General features: G+C 49.0%; 2 protein-coding genes across 2 annotated transcripts in view; one reads left to right on the top strand and one right to left on the bottom strand.

The window, feature by feature from the left end:
* Positions 1-4,118: 4,118 nt before the first annotated feature.
* The window catches only part of LOC122387032, a 128,372-nt gene continuing 107,438 nt past the window's right edge, over positions 4,119-25,052 (top strand). The window contains exon 1 of the mRNA XM_043376838.1: positions 4,119-4,286. The gene's annotated coding sequence lies outside the window, so the exon portion shown is untranslated. The remainder of the gene's footprint in view (positions 4,287-25,052) is intronic.
* Positions 10,016-13,384, bottom strand: LOC122387026. Its single transcript, XM_043376833.1, has 2 exons — positions 11,890-13,384; positions 10,016-10,392 (listed from the first exon to the last, which is right to left on the bottom strand). Exons 1-2 carry the CDS (start codon positions 13,382-13,384, stop codon positions 10,016-10,018), a joined length of 1,872 nt encoding a protein of 623 aa, XP_043232768.1.

Below are 25,052 nucleotides of genomic sequence, written 5' to 3'. Positions count from 1 at the left end.
ATGGAATAATTGAAGAGAGTACAAGTCCGTGGTGTTCCCCAGTCGTCCTGGCCAGAAAGAAAGATGGAAGTTTCCGCTTCTGCGTCGATCTCCGCGCGATCAACAGCCGAACTCGCGGATGTGCGCATCCTCTGCCGAGGGTCGACGAGGCGTTGGATACCCTAGCGGGGGTAACGTGGTACACGACGCTCGACATGGCGACCGGTTACTGGCAGGTCCCGCTGGCCACAGAGGACCGAGAAAAAACGGCGTTCTCCACCACGGGCAAAGGACTCCATCAGTTCAGGATGATGGCCATGGGTCTCAAAAATGCTGGAGCCACATTCCAGCGACTCATGGAACTGGTGCTTGCGGGTCTGGACTCGAAACGCTATTTAGTCTACCTTGATGACATCATCATATCAAGCAGATCCGAGGACGAGCACATCGCAACGCTCCGTGATGTCTTCAAGCGAGTGAGGTCGGCGAAGCTGAAGCTCAAACCAGAAAAGTGCCGCCTCGCAAAGCGCGAAGTTACGTTCCTCGGTCACCGGGTCGCAAAGGAGGGACTCCTACCGGACCCACATAACATCCAGAAGATACTCGACTGGGCTCCACCGAAGACGGAAGATGGCATGAAGAGCTTCCTCGGATTGTGCGAATATTACAGCCGTTTTGTCCCACAATACATGGATCTCACGAAGCCGCTGAGGGAAGCCAAGGTGGTGGGTGACCACCTGACGTGGACGCCGGAAGCTGAAGCAGCTTTTGAGAGTCTGAAGCAGGCGCTGACTGCACCTCCAGTGTTAGCCCTCCCTACGTTCCGTGGTACATTCGTCTTGTACACGGATGCATCCGACTCTGCAGTCGGTTCAGTGCTCGCGGAGCGGGTGGGTGACACGGAGAGAGTCATCGCCTACGACAGCAAGGTGCTGACAAAGCAACAGCGCAGATGGCCAACATATGATAAAGAACTCTGGGCCATCGTTCACGCCATCCGGCGATTCAACCAGTACACAGTTGGAGCAGAATTCGAAGTCGTGACCGATCACAAACCACTCACGGGTGTACCGGAGTCCATCAATGTGGAACGTGACGGGACGGGAAGACGTGGCCGGTGGGCCATCGAGCTGAGCTCTTACCAGTTCCGGGTGGTTGTCCGGCCGGGCCGTGATCACGGTAATGCCGATGCGATGTCCCGGCAGCGACCAGTCAACGGCAATATCTGGACGGGCAAGCGCAGCAAGTCTTGTCCCGCCGAAGCCGGTCAAGCACCCGTGCATACCGCAGCTACAAGAGCCCAAAAACCTGCTTCTGGTGAAGAGGAGGAATGTGTGGGGAAGACTCGAAGCGCAGCAGAACTTGACCAAGTCTGCGCACTGCCTACTGCGCCACCTAGTGCGAAGGGTGACCAGGCGGGACGCCTAATCACTGAAGCACCAGGACAATCGGAGTTGCAGACGGCGCAACAAGAGGACGAGGTCCTCAGTGTCATGCGGAACGCCTGTCTGGGCAGTCGGGAACCACCGCCCGATCACCCTCTCGCCGAGTGGGAGCTACTGCGTGGGAGCTGGACGCAGCTCGAAGTGCGGGAGGGCGTTCTCGGCATGAGGACGAAGTGGGGCTTCCGGACCCTGGTCCCCGATTCGATGCGATCAAGAATCATGACGCTCGCCCATGACCATCCGACGTCCGCACACTTGGGACGGAGTCGAACAACGGAAAGAGTGCGACAGCGCTTCCTCTGGCCCGGCATGTTCGCGGACATACGTCGGTACTGCAGCACGTGTGACCTTTGCCAACGGCGCCATCGCCCTGCACCGAAGAAACGGGCTCCTCTGGTGACGGAGGTCACGAGTCAACCATTCCGCAGAATTGCGATTGACATCACTGAGATGCCGGTGTCGAAGAATGGCAACCGATATGCAGTAGTCATCATGGACTATTTTTCTAAATACGTCCGAGTGTACCCAGTCAGACGGCAGGATGCCGAAACCGTAACCACGGTGCTGTTGGATTGGGTTTACGACATGGGGGTGCCAGACAGGATTCACTCGGACCAAGGAGGCCAATTTGAGTCTGCATTGTTCCAGTGCATGTGCAAGCGACTGGGCATCCAGAAAACGCGTACAACGCCCTATCACCCTGAGAGTGATGGTATGGTAGAGCGTTTTATGAGAACACTCAAGGACATGGTCGCCAAATACGTTGACCCTCAAGGAGCGAACTGGGACGCTGACATCAAGGCGTACTGCATGGCTTACAACACCTCTGTGCACAGCGTCACCGGATATTCCTCGTTCTTTCTGCTGCACAGATTCCACCCGAAAACGCCACTCGATGCGGTCATCAACCCTCCGGATCGGGCGGTAAATATCCGGTGCTACCTTGAAGAGCGTCTAAAGGCCATTTCAGAGGCTTATCAGACGACTGTCAGGAAAACCCGGGCCAGTGCTACGGAGGCTGCAACCCGATTCAACCAGAGCGCGAGCGGAAAAGGGTTCGAGGCTGGTGACCGGGTATGGATTCGGGATAATAGGGTCTCGGTCGGCGGGAAGCCGAAGCTGGGACTGTACTACAAAGGCCCGGGCACCATCATCGGCCGCCTCGGAGGAGAGAGAGGAGTAACGTACCTCGTCCGTGACGACAAGGGCAAGGAAAAGGCTCTGCACTTCAACCAGCTAAAGCCTGCTGTGGAACGGGAGTCTCACAAACAGGAAACGTCTGGAAGCACCCGGAGGGACGACGCATCGGACACAGCCACAGAAACGCGTCCCAGGAAGCAGACGGGGTCCGAGGAGACTGGACCGGATCCACTGGCGTTGTACTACCTCGGCCGGCGGGCCCGAGATCAGGTGGGGAATGGGGGTACATCTGTGCGGGGCGCGTATGTGACCAGGTCTGGCAGAGTGTCGCTCCCCCCAGATCGTTTTCAATCCTAGGCCTCGGATGCTCTCGATGTGCATCACCAGTGTCTGAATCAGTTTGTATTTCCGGTCGCGTTCCGGTCGCGTAGTGTGTCGCGTTTCTTTGTTACTTGACCAAGTGGAAACGCTTCTTTTATGGGGGGAGGAGTGTTGGGATATTGTGACCGCGGACCGGCCGTGTGGGGCCGTGGAACAGGATGGGTCGGCGGCCCGGCCGTCCGGCCGGCGAGCCGCCTGACCGCCGCGCGGTCACCGCGCATGCGCTCTGTGCCGTGGTTATATAAGGGCGCGACCTTGACCGGGCGGGGTCAGTCGGCGGGTCGCCGTGTCCGTGCTTCGTCTTCGGTCGCTGGAGGCACAATACACCGTGTCATGGTATATGCAGCTTTACTTGGCCCTAACAGAAACACGATATTTAAAGGGTAGGTACTAGGTGGACCAATAAAAATGTCCCTCCTGTACAACATTGGTAAACCTAGGTGTTAGCGAGCAAAAACGTTGGTATTTTTAGGCATTTTCGCAAAGATGGCCGGCGCTCGGAGCGCGGCGGTCGGTCCGCCGCGCCGCGCCGGGCACATATGTGTCATCTGGCCCCTGTCCTGGTTCTCAGGCCCACGTGTTGTGCTACCACGAGGGCTGAGACGGGACGGGGGCCCGACAGTCTTCGACGGGACTCCACCGGTGCGCGACGGCCCGGTGCACGACGTGGCCGACGTGGCCTTACATACGACGCGGCCGACGTGGCCCTACGAGAACGATTCAGTGAACCGCATTTGTGACCCCCGTATTTTGTGCATTTTAACCGTTTCCAACCGTTTTAACCTACCTAAGGTGGTTACCACCCCCCCCCCCCATGTGCGGGCGAGGGTTAATCAATCTCCCCCGCCCCAACCCCTGACCGGGCGAGGGATGAGATGTAGGTCCGAACCCTCCAACTTGTCGAGATATCCACTGAGATCATAGACCCGCCTCTTCCATCCCTGCACATGTCTGCTCGTCACTATGTTTTGTTTTGCCGAGTTGCAGAGTTGTCCCGGGGACTGGGGAAGGGAAGGGGAGGGGAGGGGTGGAGGGGACTGCACATCGACCGGCGGCCCGTGTTGTCCCTGTGACCCTGGTGACCCCCACTGACGTCATCAGGCCAGGACACCGCGCCGCCGACTCACTAAACACGATCGATTCTGCCGACACACCGACTCGCGGTATTGATATTCGACGCAGTTCCAGACGGGAACAAAGGCCGACGGAGGAGCCGGAGCCGCACGAGCTGCACTGCGTCCACCGGCCGGGTCAGTGGACAGAGCGGGTGGTCCAACAGTGTGTGGACGGTACTGAGCTCTGTCCACCGGAGCCGACCACGGCGGAGGCGGCGAATATCAGGTAAGCAGGGCCGACCTGTGTGTGTGTGTGGGGGGGGGGGGTGTCTGTGTGTCCCTGTGTCTGTTGTCTGAGTGTGTTTTGTGCGTCTGTGTCTATAGTCAGACTACATGTGTTTATGTAACAGTGTGTAATTGATTCTGTGATTCTTTGTGTGACTTCTCTGTGCGCTAGGTACCCGTCTGAGTGTTTGGATGTCTGTGCTTCATTTGCCTGTAGACTGTATGTTGGCGTGTCTGGCCTCGGCTAACATGCATTAACTGGGGGGGGGGGGGGAGGGCATAATGGGCGGAACGGGGGGGGGCACCGGGGAACCGTGTCCCCTTGATTTCGGCATTTTAACATACGCCCTATGGGCTTTGCATGGAAAGAATGGAGCTAAAAGTCAGAAATGCCCCTTTAATTGAAGGTGTTCCGCGCTACTGGGGAGGGGGCAAATGTCCCGCAGTGGCTGCCAGTTGCCCCGGCAGTGACGAGATTTTGCCCACCCTGTAGGAGTAAATATAAGGCACTTGAAATATTCTCCAAGCTGTCAAACCCGATGTAAAAGTCAATCAATTTCCTGTTTTATTTTCATATTTTGTCGCCAGTGTTTACACTGTTCTTAGTCTAATGTCGTAGAGAACATCCAGCGGCGTATCCACAATCTTGAGATTACCTTTACCTTAGGGTACCCAGTGGAAACTTTTTAGCCCGCGCCATGGTGGGGGGTATTTTTGCCCCCCCCCTTCCAGTCGTTTCGCATTATCTCTCAAACTTATGCGCCGATCGTCGCGAAAATTTCAGTACCCTCTTGTAAATCGATTTTACACCTTGTGACCTTTTTCCACAGCATATGTATGATAGGTTGGCCGTAAATGACGTCAGATTGACGTCATGTTCAGGCATTTCCGATCCAAAAGAGGTTTGGTGGGCAGAGCTGTCAAGTCCAAAGTTTTGAAGATAGAGAAAAATGTTGAAAAACAAAAAGATATAAAACAAGCAGCGCTACAAAACTACTGTCTTATTTTTGTTACATATTTGTTTTTATTTAGAACCCCAAAATATAAAAGTGATTTTTGAAATAAACTGAAATAAAAAACGGATCTTTTTGTTAGCCCGCGCCCCGTTGCCTCGCACGAATTACTCGTGAAACACATAGTTTGCTATTTGAGGTCACTGATACCAGGTCAGGTAACAGAGGTCAGGTCACTGAGGATCACAATATGAAAGTGTCGTGTAATACATGTTTAACCAGCGCCCCAGTGGCGGTCTCAGCCAACTTCGCCCTAGTGGGGGGGGGGGGCATATGTTACCACCCACCTCTAACTCAAAAACTAAGAGGGCTAGAAAGACGCTGTAAAAAGCAGTCGATAGCTCTCAATGCGTAAGTTTGAAAGTATTTCGGTCAATTTTCATCTTAGAGCAATATTAGGATCACTGGAGGTAATCAAAGGTCAAAATTTGCCAAACGTCATTATTATATTTGTCAGAAAACATGCATTTATCTCAGGAAATATGATAGCTAGAAAAATGCGTGGAAAAGCAATCGATAGTTCTTAAACTATTCTTTTGATAAGGTTATTATCAAAATTGACCTCAGGTCAACGGTTTCGCCTCCAGAGGGCAAAAACTCCAAAAATAGCTGTTTTTACGTACGAAAAGTGTTTTTCGACAATAACTTTTGACTAAAAAAAGCCACGACATTTCTATTGCCAGAATCGTTTTCCTCTTGCCGAGACGCATCGAAATAACTATAATTTGACCTTGAAAGGTCAACTTGAAAATTTGACCTCAGGTCAAGGTCATGACCTGACTGGAAAAGGTCATGTTGCATATCAGTCGATGCGTCTCGGCAAGACAAACACAATGAGACCATCCCAAGCGTTCTATCTCTTTCCAATCACGAGTTATTGGCAAAAAGCTGTTTGTAGCCTCAAATGACCGCGGATGACCTTTCTAGGAGCTATCATCAAAAAAAGAAACCTTGATCGTCACGGGTGGTCCCAATCATTGTGATTCTGAAAAATTTGGACTGTTCCTATGCGTACACACGGATCTAGAGGCATTTTCATTTTTCTCCATTGACTTGTAATGGAAAGGTCACGTCACTGACCTGACCTTAGGTCACGGATATAAAAAATCCGAGATATACAAATTGTAGGCGCCCATAACATTATGCAATCCACCAAGTTTAAAACCTCTCTGACAAACACTGCAGGCTGGACATGATTGCAAACTTTTTTAGTCTTGGTCAGCTAACCGCGCCCCATTGCGGGGGCTATTCATAGCCCCCTCCCGTTTTTCTGCAATAACTTCCAAACTGCTTGACGTGTCAACGCCAAACTTTCAATACCTTCGGCTGCATCAATTTGACACCTTGCGTTAAAATATGAACTTCGTAGCTACTAGTGGTGTCAATTTCAGAAAAAGTATGTCCAAAGTCCGTCCAATGTCCAATGCTTACGTCGATTGTCCGTCCAAAAATATCCAAGCCAGCCATTTGTCCAAAGATGTCCGACACCTACGCAATAGTTTACACTCAACACTGTTATTTAATTTGCTTTTCATTAACCGTTACAAGCTCAAAAGTGTTAACCTTCGCCCTGGTGGGGGGGGGGGCCATTTTGGCCCCCCCCTGTGGTTTTTCAGCGATAACTCAGAAACCACTTGAGTTAGCGCCCTGAAACTTTGTATAGCTGTTTATTCAACATTTTTACATCATGTCCTTTTTTGGGGGGTTCGGGTCAGGTCAGGTCAGGTCACAAGGTCACCAAAACTGACACCACCTCTAAAAAAGTTCAAAGCTCTCTCAAAGGCACAGCTTTTATCCGATCGATGTAAAATTTACAGTACTTGAAGATGTCACCCAGCTCTACAAAATGGCTATCTCGGATTTTTTATAAATGTGACCTAAGGTCAGGTCAGGTCATCGCTGCTCCCCATTATAAGTCAATGGGAGAATCGAAAAGTAGTTGTTTTTCAGCTAAATCGGGCGTGATTGTTCCTATATTTCGTTATTGAAGTGTCTTGGGTCAGCAAATCACAGCCCATGTGAAACCATTTGCTTGTGACCTCGCTGAGGTCACGCTAGGTCATCTCCCTGGTCACCAGAGGTCACCAGCGGTTTTTCTGCACTTACTTGTTATTGAATAGAGATAGAGACTCCGTTCGACGTTTATCGTGTTTGTCTCGTCAATGCGGATCGAATGATATGCAGCATGACCTATTTCGGTAAGGTCATGACCTTGACCTGAGGTCAAATTTTCAAAATGACCTTTCGAGGTCAAACTATATATCATTCGACGCGTCTCGACGAGCCAAGCACGATGGTGCATGAATCGTTTCTCTATTTTCTCGTGAATGCATGCTATAGTTAAAAACATTTTCAAAGAAATTTGCCAAGTTGACCTTGCATGACCTCTGTAGGCCAAACCGTTGAGCTGAGGTCAAATCTGACGAACCTTGGCGAAAGAGCTTGAAAAGAGCTATCGATTGCTTTTTTCCGCGGCTCTCTAGCTCTTCTAGTTTCCGAGCTACAGCGGAATATGTCCGGCAACACCGAAAACACTGAAATTTGACCTATGATGACCTCTAGCGACCTCAATATTGACCTTAGCGAAAAAATGACCGAAATGCTTTCGAACGTACTTGTTATGGGCTTTCGTTTGCTTTTTTCCGCGTCTTCCTAGCCCTCTTCGTTTTCGAGTTAGACGGGGGGGTCATTTTGGCCCCCCCCCCCCCCCCCACCAGGGCGAAGGTGGCTCAGACCCACACCAGGGCGCGGGTTAATCATATCGAAAGCTGAGCTTTCTAATAGCCAATCAATGTTAAACACGACTACTTTTTAAAAATGTTGAGGTGTAGCAAGCGATTGTCCAAAGTTGTCCAAAGCCTGCGGCCATTGTCCAATCGAATTCCGAATTGGACATTGGACTAAATCGGAATTCCGAAGATTCAAGTTCCGATTGACACCACTAGTAGCTACCATTGGTCGGCCGGAAATGCCGTCAGAGTGACGTCATGTTCGGCCGATTTCGACGCAAAACAATCAACCACGGCAATCGCTCCCAAGAGCTCAGTTTTTAACCTAGATCCAATTTCTTTGCATGAAAGGACTCAGAATAGACTGCACTATCAAACTGCTATTTCGAATTTTCAAGGTTTTGAAAATTTTGAAAATTTCATTTAATAAAATTCTAAATTTATATTATTATTTTTTTTCCAAAAAAAAATGAATTTTCGAACAAAACCGGAAGAAATGCGATAGAACGCATGCTTATGACTAATTTCAGCAAGTTTTAGCTAAATGTCTTCAAAAATGGCAAAGTTATACGCATTATTGCAAAAAATTACAATAAATAATTTTTCAAATCACGTTTCAGTGCGTATTTGACATCTTACACCAATATAAATAGCACCATCGTGTTCCTGAGCTCAAACTGCATCCACTTGACACCTTTTTTGTTGAAAAATTTTAATTTCAAAAATTTGACTTTTTTACCTGAAAGTGACCTGACCTAAGCTAAATTCGACTCAAAATGACTTCAAATGACACAGACGACATCAAATTCGAAATATATGGCCTAAATGGACCATAAATCATTTGTCACGTGACCGACGCATGATATAATATTTCCGTGACCTGTAATGACCTGACCCTTACCTGAAAATCAAAGTACAAGTTTGGTACCCTCAGGGTATCTGGAACATCTGTTCATGAGTTCATCAAAAAGTAGCCTGATCTGACTTGTAAGACGGCGGCCAGAGCCCAAAATGTGAACAAGCCAAAACGCTTATAATTTTTACTTTGACCTGACCTGTGACGTCATCGGTGACCTCGAGGTCAATGTAATTAGGTTTCGTTCGACAGTTTTTCCGGGGCTATCAGACGCCGTTTGAATTTTGACGATCAGCCCAGTAGTTTCGGAGATAGGAGGGGAGCTATGAAGAGCCCCCCCCCCCCCCCCCAGTAGGGTGTGTTATACGCAGACCCCAGTGGGGCGCGGGTTAACTTGACCTGGTGACCTGACCTAACATGACCTGGGGTCAAAAATTTCACACATTGTCCAAAATTGGTGTAAAAAAGCTACCCCAAGCGGCGCGGCGCTACGCGCCGCGGTTTTTTTTTTACACACAAAAAACGCGACAGGGTGGTAACATTCCCCCCGCCCACTGGGGCGAATGTGAATGGTCCATTTTACATGACAAATGTGATTATGTGGGTTATGCAACCTTTGAGGCCACTTTTAGGCTACGTTCTGGTGAAGGTCAGGTCAAGTTCAGGTCAAACTAGGTCAAATTTTGAGTTGATATTTTATGAAATAAGTATTGACTCGATGCAGCTCGTCACGGGAAGTCTAATCATCGTGGCCTTTGTTTTGCGCGACGCGGTCAGAATTGCTAAAAATGTGTTTTGGAAATCATGCGTCATCATTTAAGAACAGTTTTCTCCGCTATAACTTAGCTAAAAGAGAGGTATATAATATGTATCTCTGTTATTATAGTTTTGCTATCCTCGCGTTGTGTTTTGTAATCTTAAATCTTAAATAAATGTGATACTTAATAAATAAACCAGCTTAAATTGCTAAGTACTTAATAACGGTTTAAACACTCTTAACACTTCATGTTGACTCCTGTATTTTTAGTAAAAATCTTTTTTTCATTTCTCGAGCAGCTCACGCTCGAGCCTCATTGATATAAAATCCTCCCAAACATCTTCCCCTCACTTTGGATTGTTCCCAATCCAACAACTACACCAGCAGGCCGCTGACATCCAGTCGGACCATCTTTGTGACTGGTCTTGTGACGATCTTGTCTCGCATCCTCACAGACGCCACTCTGACGTGACCATCGTCACCTCTCATCACTTGGTCTATGCGTCCCATCGGCCACTTTCCTCGTGGAGAAGACGGGTCGACCACCAACACCACGTCACCAGGTGCTATGTCGGGTTTCGGATCAAGCCACTTCTGTCTCCGCTGTAGCGACGGTAGATATTCTCTGAGCCATCGCCTCCAGTACTCTGTTGACAGCTGTTGTATACGTTTCCAGCGCTGCCTTACCCCCGCCTCATTGGAATCTGATGATACTGTCATCTCGATTGCTGTGTGACCCACGAGGAAGTTGGCTGGCGTGAGCGGCTGGTCATCAGTTGGGTCGTTGGATAACACCGTCAGTGGCCTTGTGTTCATCAGCGCCTCTACTTTACAGAACGCTGTCTGCAGCTCTTCATCAGAGAGGTCAGCATGCTCGAGAGTCTTCATCAACGCTCTCTTCGCGATCTTTACCATTGCTTCACACGCTCCATTGAAGTGTGGAGCACCAGGAGGAATGAACGTCCACTTCGTGCGTGACTTCAGAAGTTCACGCTGGATCTGACTGTTGTCCAATCCGTGAAAGGACTGCTGCAGTTCCTTTGAAGCCCGTGTGAAGTTTCTTCCATTGTCAGATATGATCTCTGAGGGCTCGCCTTTTCTGGAAATGAATCTCATCAGAGCCCGAATGAAACTGGATGTATCTAGCCCGTACGTCATCTCTAGATGAACGGCTCTGACCTGGAGGCAGGTGAAGATACATAGGTACCGTTTTTGCCTGACCTTTCCACGACCTTGTTTTGTCAGGAATGGTCCTGCAAAGTCAACTGCCGTCTTATCAAAGGCGCGGAAGCGCGTTCTCACTTGGTTGCTTTGCTTGGGCGCCATCACTTGTGTCTCGGCTGACTTTCGGAGCTTCTGACACTTTACGCACTGGTGAATGCATTTCTTGATCATCTCCCGCGCAGCAGGCACCCAGAAGCGCGTTCGTAAGCTGGCCAAGGTGTGCTCTACACCTAAGCCATGTTCAGTGTCCTCGTGCAGCTGACGAATTATCAGTCTGCTGATTGGGTGTTCCTTTGGAAGCAGAACAGGATGCTTGGCGCTGTAGCTCAAGTCGGAGCGCTGTAGCCTGCCTCCAACTCTGAGTATGCCGTCCTCGTCCATGAATGGACACAGCTTCTTCACTGAGCTTTGACGACATCTTTTGACACCGGATCCTTCACTTGTCTTCAGCTGCTTCATTTCTTCAGAAAATGACTCTTCCTGAGCTCGTTTAATCCAGAACTGTTCCGCTTCATCGACTTCAGTTGGACCTAGCCCCTCTGGTTCAGTACATCTGGCTGGGCGTTTTCTCAGTTTTTCTTTCAGTGCTTTGATGAATCGCATCACCCAGGCTGTGATTCGAATGAACCTAGTCCAGCTAGAGAACTTTTCCGGGAGGAGTCGTAACTCCGCGCTTGAGGCTGGAGCTCTTATGGCGAACGTGTTTCTTTGCTCTCGTCTGGCCAGTTTGGTTCTGTCAAAATCTTCATCACTGAAGTGTCTTTCTGTCGGCCATGTACGGTCTTCATCCACCAGGAACTCCGGCCCATGCCACCACAGCCTGTGACCTCGAAGCGCCTCGAGACTCAGTCCTCTTGTCGGCGCGTCGGCTGGGTTTTCCTTGCCTGGTACGTGCTGCCATTGCTCCGGCACCGTACACTCACGGATTTCTGACACTCGGTGAGCCACAAATGCTTGAAACCTAGAAACTTCGTTTCTGATCCAGCAGAGGACATCCATTGAGTCTGACCAGAAATGGACCTCACATAGCTCCTTCCCAAGAGCGCTGCACACTTTCTTGACTAAACGCAGTCCCAAGAGCGCCCCCATGAGCTCCAGTCTGGCGATCGTCTTCTTCTTTGCTTTCGGTGCCACTCTGGCACGTGCCAGGACGAGATTGGAGCACCTCTCACCCATGCTTTCGGATACGACATATACAGCAGCGGCATATGCCTGCTCAGAGGCATCACTGAAGACATGGAACTCTTGGTCAGGTTCAACCTTGAAGCGGTGAATACATCTTGGCACAGCTATGGTCTCCAGTTCTGCGAGTTCGGAGAACCACGCGTTCCACTGTTTCTGCTGATCCTCAGGTAGGATGTCGTCCCAGTTGATCGTGCAGTCCCAGGTTTGCTGAAATAACATCTTGGCACGGAGTGTGAATGGTGCGAATAGGCACAACGGGTCGAAGATGGCAGCCATCTCCTTCAGGACAGCTCTCTTGGTCCATCTTTCTGTCACCGGCGGTCGCTTGGACACATCCAGTGATAGAATGTCGTCTTCTGTCGACCACACCACGCCGAGAGCTTTGGTTGATTCTGATCCTTTGTCTTCAATGAAGTGTTTTGAGGTGACGGCTCTGTCTTCTTCTGGTACTGTTTCCATCACTTCTTGACTGTTTGATTTCCACTTCGTCATCTTCATGCCAGCATCTTCCAGCAGCTCACTAACTTGCCTCCTTGCTCCGATGGCGGATTCCGCATCCTTAAATGATGCGATCTCGTCGTCCATGTAAACGTGCTTGCTGATTACTTCAGAAGCAACAGGGTACTTCTCTGCGTTGAGTCGCGCATGCTCCTTTAGAACAAACTGCGCGACGAACGGTGCTGCAGCGTTTCCGAAGATCCATCTCTTGGCTTCAAAAACTGTTGGTTCTTCATCTTGCTTCATGTTGCGCCATAGAACGCGGTGGAACTTCTGATCTTTTGGCGCCAGCTCGACTTGAAGGAACATCTCCTTTACATCTCCGACTAAGGCGATAGGATGTTGTCTGAATCCGACTAGCGTTTCGATCAGGTCGCTGTAAAGCGATGGTCCCGGAAGGAGCTGTGAGTTGAGACTGATTCCCTCACTTTTGGCCGCTGCGTCGTACACGATTCGGATCTTGGATGACGCCTTGTCCTCTCGAATGACGGGAAAGTGTGGAAGGAACCACTCATCCTCTCCACTGTTTGATCTCTGCGCCGTGGGAGTTTTGGTCATATAACCTTTCTTCACGTACTCTTCAAGAATGTCGTTATACTTTGCAGCAAGATGAGCTCCCCGACGATGAAGAGAATTCTCCAGCTTCACTAGGCGAATCAGCGCAGATTCGTAGTTGCTTTTCAGCTGCGGTTCGTTTTCTCGCCATGGTACTGCAACTTGATATCTACTTCCTTGTTTCTTCAATGAACTTGCAGCTTTCTTCATAGCCACTTTTTCTTCAGCTGACAGAAGATTGGTCTCGGTGGTCTTGACGTCCAGCACCTCCAGATCTGTCATCGCTCTCATTGCTTGAATTTCTTCGTTTAGTGACTTATCTGTCAGGCAAGTTCTCAAGGTTCTTGCGACGTTTGTCATGCTCTTCAGCTTTTGTAGGTTAGAAGGATCTTCATTGTCTTGAACGCAGCCGAATGTTGTCCATCCAAGTGGCGTTAGGACAGCGACTGGACTCGAACTCTCGCCGGAGACAGTCTTCAGAGGCACAAAGATGGGCATTGTCTCAGGGCTAAGACCGATCAGTAGGTCCACTTCCCTTCCAGCCATCTTTGGAAAGGGGATGTCTACCATGTGTGGCCAACGCTGCTTCACGTCCTGCCAGCTCGTACATACGGAGGCTCCTTCCAGACTGGGAATGACGTGAACATCTAAGGACGTTTCAAACCTACTCTGGGTAGAGGCTATCCGGACAGCTCCTGACGTCATTTTCACATCCGTCTTGCCATTGACCGTCCCAAGCTCAAATTTGACTTCTTCTCCTTGTAGTCCGAGCTCGTCTGCAGCAGCTTTACTTATGTAACTGGCGTCAGAGCAAGGATCTAAAAGTGCGTTCAGCTTCAGAAATCGATCCTGACAGTGCACTAATACCGGGGCCGTCTGAAACGCGACTTTTCCACTTCGCTTCTCTTGTCTCTGGGCAGCGGTATTAAAACTTGCACCGGGAGCCGTGGACACCTGTGCACTGCTTGTTGGAGCACTATCTTCTTTAGCACAAACGCGGCCCTGGGCCGTTCTCGGAATGAATTCCTTGGCCTGGCTGCTGAGTGTCGGAGTGCTGTAAGACGGTCGGGCTACTTCAGCTGAGTTCCGAGACTTTCCACCTCCACTGGCATGCAGGAGGCTATGATGAGTGCCACCACAGCCCTCAACAGCACAGCCGGGAAACCTGCGGCAGTTAGTTCCCCTGTGCTTGCCACGCAGACATCTAAAGCACAATCCTTCGGTTTTGCAGAATGCATATCTTCTAGCGACATCCCAGTTCTGTAGTTCAGCGCAATCTTCAGTCGCGTGTTCTGCGTGACACACTGCACATTTCAGCCGACTGAAGACATGCCGGCTGGCCTGCCTTGTGGCAGCGTACGTCTTCTTTGTTCCGCGGCTATGCATTCTAGGTCTTGGCTCATCTTGCTCGCTACTGACTGCTGTTGCTTCCTTGGCTCTTTTTTCCAGCATGACTTCTTCAGCTAGCCACTTTGAAAATGTTTCGAAGCTGTCTTGTTGACTCGTCGTGCTTAGCCACCTTTGATAGTTCTTGATGTAGGAGTGGTGAACTTTTTCAGACACAAGCATATAAAATGCTGATACTTCCGAAAGATCTCCGTCTGATCCATTTTCCTTCAGACTGGTGACGAGACTTGTCACCTTATCTGAGTACTCTTCAAGCTTCTTTGTATCGTTTTCACCTATCTTGGGGAAGCTGCGAATGCTGGCTATCTCTGCTCGCACTCGCCTGGCATGACCACCATACTTTCTTTCCAACTCTTCTCTAGCTTTCTCATAACCAGCTTTCGACAACCCATATCGTTCTACCATTTGTAGGGGCTCGCCGGTCAAACTGTTCTTGAGGTAGACCATCTTGAGCTCAGCCGACGCGTTCGAGTTGCCGACGAAAGCATCGAATACCGCCCTCCAGTCACTGTAACCCTTTCTGCCATCGAATATAGGCAGTTCTGGCGGCTTAATACCCTTGATGGACGAATCCGTCGCATCTTTTGATCGGTTCGTGTTTTCCTTGTCCTTTGCTTCATTTTCTTTTTGCGTGCTCGGCTGTTCACTCGCTTCACTGCTCGCACTTGTTTCCTCACAATACAGGTTTCCTGACAGTTTCTTGCGGATATACTTGTTTGCCATGCTGACGGAATCTTGAATGCTGGCTTCTACTCCATGAAACATGTCCCATAGTGGTCCTGATTCTACTTCACCGCTGTTCTTCTCTTCCCAGATGGCCTCTACTACATCTAATAGCTCACTCGCCTGCTCTCCTAGCTCACCTGTTATCTTTTGGAGCTCTGAGAGTGAGGATTCTTGGTCGCAAATCAGCGAACTTTACTTGGATTCATTCATTCGAATCTCCTTCAGTATTCTTTGCTTCTTCTTCATTTTACTTTCCACAATCTGGCTCTCCATGATTTCTTCAACGGCTACGCCAGCGCTTGAATTGCCGGCTTTGCGCGATTTTCCCATATCCGGAGTCACATGCACCAGATGTTATTATAGTTTTGCTATCCTCGCGTTGTGTTTTGTAATCTTAAATCTTAAATAAATGTGATACTTAATAAATAAACCAGCTTAAATTGCTAAGTACTTAATAACGGTTTAAACACTCTTAACACTTCATGTTGACTCCTGTATTTTTAGTAAAAATCTTTTTTTCATTTCTCGAGCAGCTCACGCTCGAGCCTCATTGATATAAAATCCTCCCAAACATCCTCAAATTTGGTACGTGGACGATAAGGGCTATAATAATTATTTCGTTTTATTCGAACCCTAAGCGGCGCGGCGCTACGCGCCGCGGTTTTTTATTTACACACAAAAAACGCCACAGGGTGGTAACATTTCCCCCCCCCCCCACTGAGGCGAATGTTTTAATGGTCCATTTTACGTGAAAAATGTGATTATGTGGGTAATGCAACCTTTGAGGCCAGTTTTAGGCTACGTTCTGGTGAAGGTCAGGTCAAGTTCAGGTCAAACTAGGTCAAATTTTAAGGTTGATATTTCATAAAATAAGTATTGATTCGATGCAGCTCGTCACGGGAAGTCTAATCGTGGTCTTTGTTTTGCGCGACGCGGTCAGAATTGCTAAAAATGTGTTTTGGAAATCATGCGTAATCATTTAAGAACAGTTTTCTCCGCTATAACTTAGCTAAAAGAGAGGTATGTAGGGTAAGGGCGGGTAAGAGGACGCAGGCGACAAGAGTACGCAGCAGCTGTGTCGGTTGCTTAGCAACGTCTCATCAGCGTCATCTCGAGTCCTAAGGAAGCTGTCTCTCACGTGGCTTCGATGGTTGAAGGTGGGCGCGCTTCGGGTTCACTTGTCTTTTTTAGAGGCTTAACCCTCGCCGGACCTATTGGTTTTCTACATACGCGCCAGCCGAGGGGGGGGGGGGCGGGTACGACCCCCCCCCCTCGCCGTTTCGCCCCTGGTGGAGCTAGCGCGTCGCGGAAAAAACGAGCGTGTGCGCCGTTACGAGACGCAGAGATTGGTACCCGATTTTAAGGTCCTAAGTCAACCGGTGACCTCTGAGGTCAGGTCAAGTGCCCCAGGGTACGGTTCAGTTTTTGGTGAATAACTTCGCAAAAACGGTCGCAGAGCCGCGATTTTGGCAGCATCGTGTTTGCCTTGCTCAGGCGCGTCGAATGATATACTTTTTGTTCGGGTCAGGTCAACTTAGGGTGTTGACCTCAGGTCAAGGTCAGGTCAGCACCCCCAGGTCACGAAGTTGGTCGAAAGAGGTCATGTCGCATATCATTCGATTCGGCAGGTCTTCCTGAGTCCATTGGTGGCTTTCCCGACTCGCTAGCTCAATTTGATCGGGAGTTATTGACGAAAAACTAATATGACCTTGATGACGTCATAAATGACGTCACGGAAGGTCAACATTGCAAAAGTGACGCATCTAACCTTGCAAGGAGTGCATCAAATCACAATTCTGTGTGCTTGATATAGTTGGAGATCGTTCCCGGCGCCAGAATAGCAGTTTTCATTTTTCCCCATTGACTTATAATGGTGAGGTCACGAAAATGACCTGACCTCATATGACCTTTAGGAAAAATCCGAGATATACAAGTTGCGAGACTCATAATGGATACTAGATCCTGCAAGTTTCATTTCCCTGTGACATCTCCTCTGGCAGTGAGGGCGTTGCGAATTGCGACATCTGAAGACCGTGCAGAGGTTCACTTATGACGTCATAGGTCAGTGACCTGACCTGACCCAAAAATGCGGTTGGTGTCAAAAGATGCGGCTTGGATCAAAGGTCAGGTATGTCAAGTTTCAGCTCTCTATCGCCAGCGTGCTGGGAGCTATCGCGAAAAAAAACCCTATGGGGGGGGGGCGGCACCCGCCCCCCTCTCGGCCGGCGAGGGTTAGGGCCTGGCTACACTATGCGTTTTCTTCGTGCGTTTTTTGCGTGTTTGCGTGTTTTGCGTGATATCGTTCTAGAAAAAAGAACGATATTACGTTTTTGTGATGTTTTTCACCCTAAACTCTAGTTACATAAGAGTTATATTAGCTTTTGTATATAACCAAAGTAAAAATTATATTGTTTATAACTTTTTTCCTAGAACGATATTACGCAAAACACGCAAACCTGCAAAAACGCACGCAGAAAACGCATAGTGTAGCCAGGCCTTTAGACGTGTTTTTCACATCGCTTTTAGACTTTTTGGGGTGCAGGAAAAGGTGTGACCTTCCTCAGGGAGCGGCAATAGAATTTTCATTTTTTTCCTATCAAGATACCACGGGGAATCTGGTGTGTGTGTCAAGTCCCAATTGTTTACGCGACGACTGTGGCGCCAGCTCTCAGCCCGCTTTGTGTCTACCGTATGTGTCGGCCATGAGTACGCATTGCCGTGGCGGTCAAGAGTACGCAGTTTTCCGAGTGCGTGGTTGTGTTGCATTAACCTTCGCCCTGGTGGGGGGGGGCCATTTTGGCCCCCCCCCTGTGGTTTTTCAGCGATAACTCAGAAACCACTTGAGTTAGCGCCCTGAAACTTTGTATAGCTGTTTATTCAACATTTTTACATCATGTCCTGTTTTGGGGGGTTCGGGTCAGGTCAGGTCAGGTCACAAGGTCACCAAAACTGACACCACCTCTAAAAAAGTTCAAAGCTCTCTCAAAGGCACAGCTTTTATCCGATCGATGTAAAATTTACAGTACTTGAAGATGTCACCCAGCTCTACAAAATGGCTATCTCGGATTTTTTATAAATGTGACCTAAGGTCAGGTCAGGTCATCGCTGCTCCCCATTATAAGTCAATGGGAGAATCGAAAAGTAGTTGTTTTTCAGCTAAATCGGGCGTGATTGATCCTATATTTCGTTATTGAAGTGTCTTGGGTCAGCAAATCACAGCCCATGTGAAACCATTTGCTTGTGACCTCGCTGAGGTCACGCTAGGTCATCTCCCTGGTCACCAGAGGTCACCAGCGGTTTTTCTGCACTTACTTGTTATTGAATAGAGATAGAGACTCCGTTCGACGTTTATCGTGTTTGTCTCGTCAATGCGGATCGAATGATATGCAGCATGACCTATTTCGGTAAGGTCATGACCTTGACCTGAGGTCAAATTTTCAAAATGACCTTTCGAGGTCAAGCTATATATCATTCGACGCGTCTCGACGAGCCAAGCACGATGGTGCATGAATCGTTTCTCTATTTTCTCGTGAATGCATGCTATAGTTAAAAACATTTTCAACAAAATTTGCCAAGTTGACCTTGCATGACCTCTGTAGGCCAAACCGTTGAGCTGAGGTCAAATCTGACGAACCTTGGCGAAAGAGCTTGAAAAGAGCTATCGATTGCTTTTTTCCGCGGCTCTCTAGCTCTTCTAGTTTCCGAGCTACAGCGGAATATGTCCGGCAACACCGAAAACACTGAAATTTGACCTATGATGACCTCTAGCGACCTCAATATTGACCTTAGCGAAAAAATGACCGAAATACTTTCGAACGTACTTGTTATGGGCTTTCGTTTGCTTTTTTCCGCGTCTTCCTAGCCCTCTTCGTTTTCGAGTTAGACGGGGGGGGGGGTCATTTTGGCCCCCCCCCCACCAGGGCGAAGGTGGCTCAGACCCACACCAGGGCGCGGGTTAATCAACTTAGTGCATCAGGCGCGCAACCCCTCAGCAGATTCACGGGATTGGCCAACAAGGTGGATGACACTTGGGGGGACGCCGAGCAGTTGGGGAAACCACGAAGAGCATCACTGTTTCTGGTAGACCAGGGGGCATTTGCACGACCACAGCGGGGCGCCTCGACTCTGTTAACCCTCGCCCTGGCAGGGCATTTTTCATAACACGGCCTGGCAGGGGGGGGGGGGTCGATGCGACCCCCCCTCGCGATTGGCTCCTATGGCACCTAGAAACACCAAATTTGGTAGGTAGGTGGGCCCCTTGGAGTTCTCTCCCCTGTGCAAATTTGGTTGCTCTAGGTCAATATTTAGGGGGGTTTTGGGGGGTATGAATGTAAAAATTTCGCTAAAAACAGGTCAAAAGTTTTTCGCTTATAACTTTTGATCTAATAAAGATAGAGCAAAAGGAAAAGCACCAGTGAACTCAGCACGTCAAGGCGCGTCGAATGATATACTTCTTACCTTGCTTAAGTGTACTTAAAGTTTTTTCTTAATTTTTAAGTAAACTTAAATTAATTAATTAAGTTCAAGTTAACCAAATTGCATCATGTCGCATATCATTCGATTCGGCTGATCACCAGGAACACAATGACACCATTTTTTAAGCTCTAGCGTCATTATGTGCCTAGTTATTGGCAAAAACGTCATTTGACCTCAGTTGACCTCATTTGACCTGACCCATGGATAAGTACACCAAACAAAGAAGCACCAAGTGACCTGCTGTTAAGTACTGTGGTTTCAAAGCACAAAAGTGATAGAACGAAGCGGATATCTCCAGTATTTTCCGAATTTATTATTTTCCCAGTACGACGTAATGACCTCTAACTGACCTCAGGTCAGTGACCTCAAAAAACCCGGAATAAATGTTATACAACTCAGTGAACTTAGCATATCCTGAAAGTTTGAAGGAAATCAGTCCAAAACTGTGAGTTGGACAGGTGCAAAAAGAAACTTGAAATTTGACCATGACCTTGTACCGGTTTTTCTGACCTGGTGACCTGACCCAAGGTCACCCGGACCTGGAATTTCCAGGTCATATGTAAAAAGGTTGCCCCATAGGCTGTGCAAAATTTGGCGGCGCTGCGCGCCGCCGTTTTTACGCTATCTTCGAAAAACCTTAGGGGGGGGGTCGCATCGACCCCCCTGCCAGGGCGAGGGTTAAGAGTGACCGTTTTAGTGGCTGCGGCAATAAAGATAGGTAACAAAAGTTTAATTACTGCATTGATTCCAGCGAGTAGGAATGCATATGTTACAGTGTGTCCGCGAAATCCGTGAGTTCGCAAAGTTACTGGTTGATCCTAGGGACTCCGCGGAGCAGGGTTGTGCTCGACTAAAAAAAATTTGCCGACTCGACTCATCATTCAACTTCAGAATGCCCTGACTCAACTCTGACTCAAACAAGGAGCTGATTTTTTCCCTTGACTCGACTCATGTCTCAAGCGGCTCAATGAAAATATGAGTTGACTCAAACTTGACTCAAAATTTTTTGTTGAGTCAAATGTGTTGACTCAAAATTGACGAGCTGTCGTCGGAGAAGCCACGTGTCGGACAGTCAGCCGTCTTCTTTTGCCACGACTCCCTGCTCGAGAAACTTTGCGAAAATATTATCGAGCGACAGGGTATAGAGCAGGTTTTGGCGCCAACTCTCGAATGACGTAATTGACTCGTCCTTTGTCAGTGACCACTGCTTCGGGGCACGAACGCCCGCCATCTTGGCTCCAAGTCCGGTGCGTAGAGCGCTGGCGATGCAGATTGAGCAAAGCTCGCTGATCCTTGCAGAGGAGAAGCAATGTCTTGCGTGGCACTAGGAGAGGTGGGCAAAGGCGCTGCCACCACGCCAGTAGTAGACACCCGAGCTTCAGCGAGACACTCTATTGCGGCCGGACGAGCAGACGGATGCGCACAGCACGGCGCCAACACACACAATGCCGGCTCAGCCGGCGGTCACTCGAGGCGCTCACGCTCTCGGCAGGTCACCCTAACACTAGTGACACATGTTACCACCAGGTGGCTAGACCAGCGCACAGCGGGCGCGGGCTGGCGCATGCCTTAAATTCGTACCATCTTCTGCAAGTTAGCCGTTTAGTCTCGATCGTTTTGTTCCAGTTTTCGACAGCCAGTGTATACAGTTGGCCAGTTCGGGGCATCATATCCCGCTGGTATTTACATGTCTTCATCAGAATTCGTGTCACAAAATCTAGTCGGTCGTATCAAATCCTTCAGATTCGCATGAAATCAACTCTGAACGATTTTATACAACCGAATAGATTTGATAACATACCTACTATTGCTGACGACAATATGTAAAGGCATATCGGATCATCAAAGGAGCCAACTAAAGTTGTAAACTTCTTTGCATTTTGATTTATGTACTTTTTCTTGTCTTTTCATTAAAATTACAAAAGCGTTTCATGACCTCACGGTGCAGATGGAGCCCCGGCCATTGGCAGACAGTGACGTCACGGTACAGACGGAGCCCCAGCCATCGGCACACAGTGATGCCACAGTGCTGAGAGAGGCGCTAAGGACCGTGACGACGTTCGACGCTCCGTCAGCCCTTGGCGAGGATCAGCTGACGGCGCTCCTGCAGAGTCTTCCCCGCTTGGAGGAGCTGACCGTCAGGGTCCCGTCCTTCGGAACGGGGCGGTGGCTGCGGCTGCTGCCGACGTCACTGAGGACGCTATACGTTGCCGGTGAGAAATAGTTGAGGAAACGCGTACTATTACTTCTGAATGGTGGTACTTACATAGCTCACATAAAGTAACAGTTTCAGTGATAAACGTTCAGCAGACATATGTGTGCCATGCTACCTACCTGCTACACAAACATTAGCCACTGTATTGTACATACCTACTTTATACTCTTGTAAACGAATATGACCTGTATGTACTGAACCTGTACGACCTGTATGTACTGAACTGTATTAATTAACTGACGCATGTATAAGCGTAGTGCATGCATTGTGCACAATGTTCAATTACTGTCCAACAGTGCCGATCGACCCTGGCTTTGTCAGTGTCGTCTGTGTCAGGGTTTGACACTACAGTGTCAGCCGCCTCCCGACCCGGCAGCGGCTCCGTCCGACTGCTGTCAGCTGACACAGCTCTGTCCGACAGGGCCGGAGGTGACGAAGCCGAGGTGGCCGGGACGGTACGGGAGTGGTCTGTCGGTATCTCTCCAGGGGGTGGCTGCCGACACCATCAGTCACCTGGCCACGGAGCTGGGGTCACGGATTACCCTACTAGTCACAGATGGTGAGCAGCGGTTGAAGTTACTCATATATGAATGGCTAGGAAGGGATAAACAACAGTAGCTGTTCCGGCGCTCAGCATTCGCTGGCTGTGACGTTACGGCCACCCCGGCGGGCCGCGCGGCCCGGGCGGTGTTTCACGGGCTGCTGCTACCACGCTGCTATCAAATTGCGCGAGCTGACGTCACACTTGTGGTAGTGTTGGAGCAATGGGCCTGTTGATGTCTCCATGGAAACCCAATTTGACAAGTCGTAAAATCGGCGTGCTGCTATCACCGGTGAAACAGGGCCCCGGCTGACCTCCAGTGACCTTGAGACGCGCCACCAGCCGCGTCAGCTGATTGTCGGCGGTGCGCGGCGACCCTAAACGCTGCCGGACTGGTCAGGTGCAGGTGGCGCTGCCGGACGCTCCTGAACGGGGCAGGGGGCGACACGGGGACACGAAGAACGGAAAAAAAGGCCGGCGGCACCGCTCCTTGCTTGTTATTTTTGCTCTAAGGAACTGCTTTTTTCTAGCATATGTTCATAAATAACGTGGAGAAGCAGTTTATCCCTGAAAATCTGAAGCCTAAATCAAACCAAGAATAACTGGATACAACACATATTACATGTATTGCAGGTAATGCTGCCTCATACTAAGGTAAGACGGAAGTCATAAGCCATGGCAAGCTGTAGGATGACAAGTCGTGTGCCGTGTGGTGAATGGTGATGGTCAATGATTTGGGCCTCTATTGGACGTAATATTTACGCTACAAATTTTATAACGATACAAAATTGTTATAATTAGCTACACAAAGTGCTGAACAAAATACTTAGGTGAAAAGGTTTCAAAAACTGTCATATTGATCAATTGACATCATGAAAATATGCCTAGTTCGGAATATAATGGACTAATTAGTGGTGATTTTGTTTTATATGTCAAAGACCCATTATCATTGTACAGCCCTCTGCAGACTGCGTGGTAGGTATTCTTTTTTCGACAAAACCGAGAATAACGCGAATACTATGCTATCGGCCACTCGGAAATCGTAACAGCAAGAAACGCGATACTCCGCAGCTTAGATTGGCATCATCACCGTATGCATTTTTCATCCAGTTTGGCAACAAAACCCAAAAGTTTATATTTGCCCCTAAAACGAACTTTTACATTTTGTTGCCACACAAAGCGTATACTTTGTTTAGTGATAGGCCCAATCGAAGGAGTGGAGCATGACGCATCTATTTGCAGTGAGTTTTGACCGACTGATAATATGGCTTTTGAATTATTATCAGTTTTGTCGGAAAAAGAATGCCTACCACGCAGTCTGCCGAGGGCTGTACTTTATCAAAACGATGTGAATTTCATAAGTTACGGCGACTTTCCGTAACATAATATTCAACAAATACATACAGATTTTACTCAGACACGGAATAATCACAGCATTGTAGCCACAAACAGTTTTCACTTTGTGTTTTCTACACCTGTAGGTAAGTGTACAATGTTTGACCTAGACAAATGCCTGACATTGGTTCAGTCACCTTTCCAGCACAAGTTACTACTATTCCAAGTCAACTTCGTGGTGCCATCATCAGGGTGGGCCCAAACACTATCATCCTTCCGGCCGGAGTCGGTGACAGCGAGCTGACGGAGCTGCAGATCTCACGGGAGACTGTGGAGCGGCTGTCAGTCACCACCGCCGACCTCCCGCGACTTAGGGAGCAGCTGCCGGAGGGCCTCAGGCGCCTCAATGTCAGAGGTGAGCTACCACGGATCGGATCATACTTACATGCAATGCCGGTATAATGGACAATGCATATAGATATACAAATGGACAGGGAGACGGCAAATGGACGAACCGATCAAATTCAGCCAACAACACACAGCGTTGCATGTGCATGGTATTGGGGGATGGGTTGCAACTTGCAATGCATAGGTACAGTTGTATGCAGTGTATGCATTGCATATAATACATAAACATACAAATACATACAAATACATATGTTAAGTATATATGCATATAATATATGGTGAAAAGTCATATAGATGAGGGCAGATTACATTGCAACCGCTTCGAGTAGTGTAATTCGTTAAACTGCCAATTTGATGTTACCTTTATACCTTTACTGTTTATAACGCAAGTGCTGGGCTGAGGAAATGTCGCAGTTACTTATGTTATTGATATTCATACATTTGCATATGATAGGTGGTGCCAAATATCGTTGTCCAGCCGCTCGGCTGTGTCAGTGCTGGCTGTGTCAGTGTCTGACACTCTGGTGTCAGTGTTGCAGCGGGGAGCTGGCGGCAGCTCTGTCCGACTGCTGTCAGCTGACACAGCTCTGTCCGACAGGGCCGAAGGTGACGGAGCCGAGGTGGCCGGAATGGGACGAGGATGATCTGTCAGTGTCGCTCCAGGGGGTGGCTGCCGACACCATCAGTCACCTGGCTGACCTGGGACGGACGGTCACACTACTGGAGATATACGGTGAGAAGCGGCAGCACGGACAGGCCGCTGATATACGAGCTCAGGGAATTGCGGACACCGAATTAAGGTGTGCTGCTATGACCGCACGTGAAAGTGGTGATCTATGTAA

Source organism: Amphibalanus amphitrite, unplaced genomic scaffold, assembly GCF_019059575.1.
Source record: "Amphibalanus amphitrite isolate SeventyFive unplaced genomic scaffold, NRLGWU_Aamphi_draft 000271F_arrow, whole genome shotgun sequence".
Taxonomy (NCBI): domain Eukaryota; kingdom Metazoa; phylum Arthropoda; class Thecostraca; order Balanomorpha; family Balanidae; genus Amphibalanus; species Amphibalanus amphitrite.
Note: the sequence above shows the minus strand (reverse complement) of the source record. Positions and strands in the feature narration are given on the sequence as shown.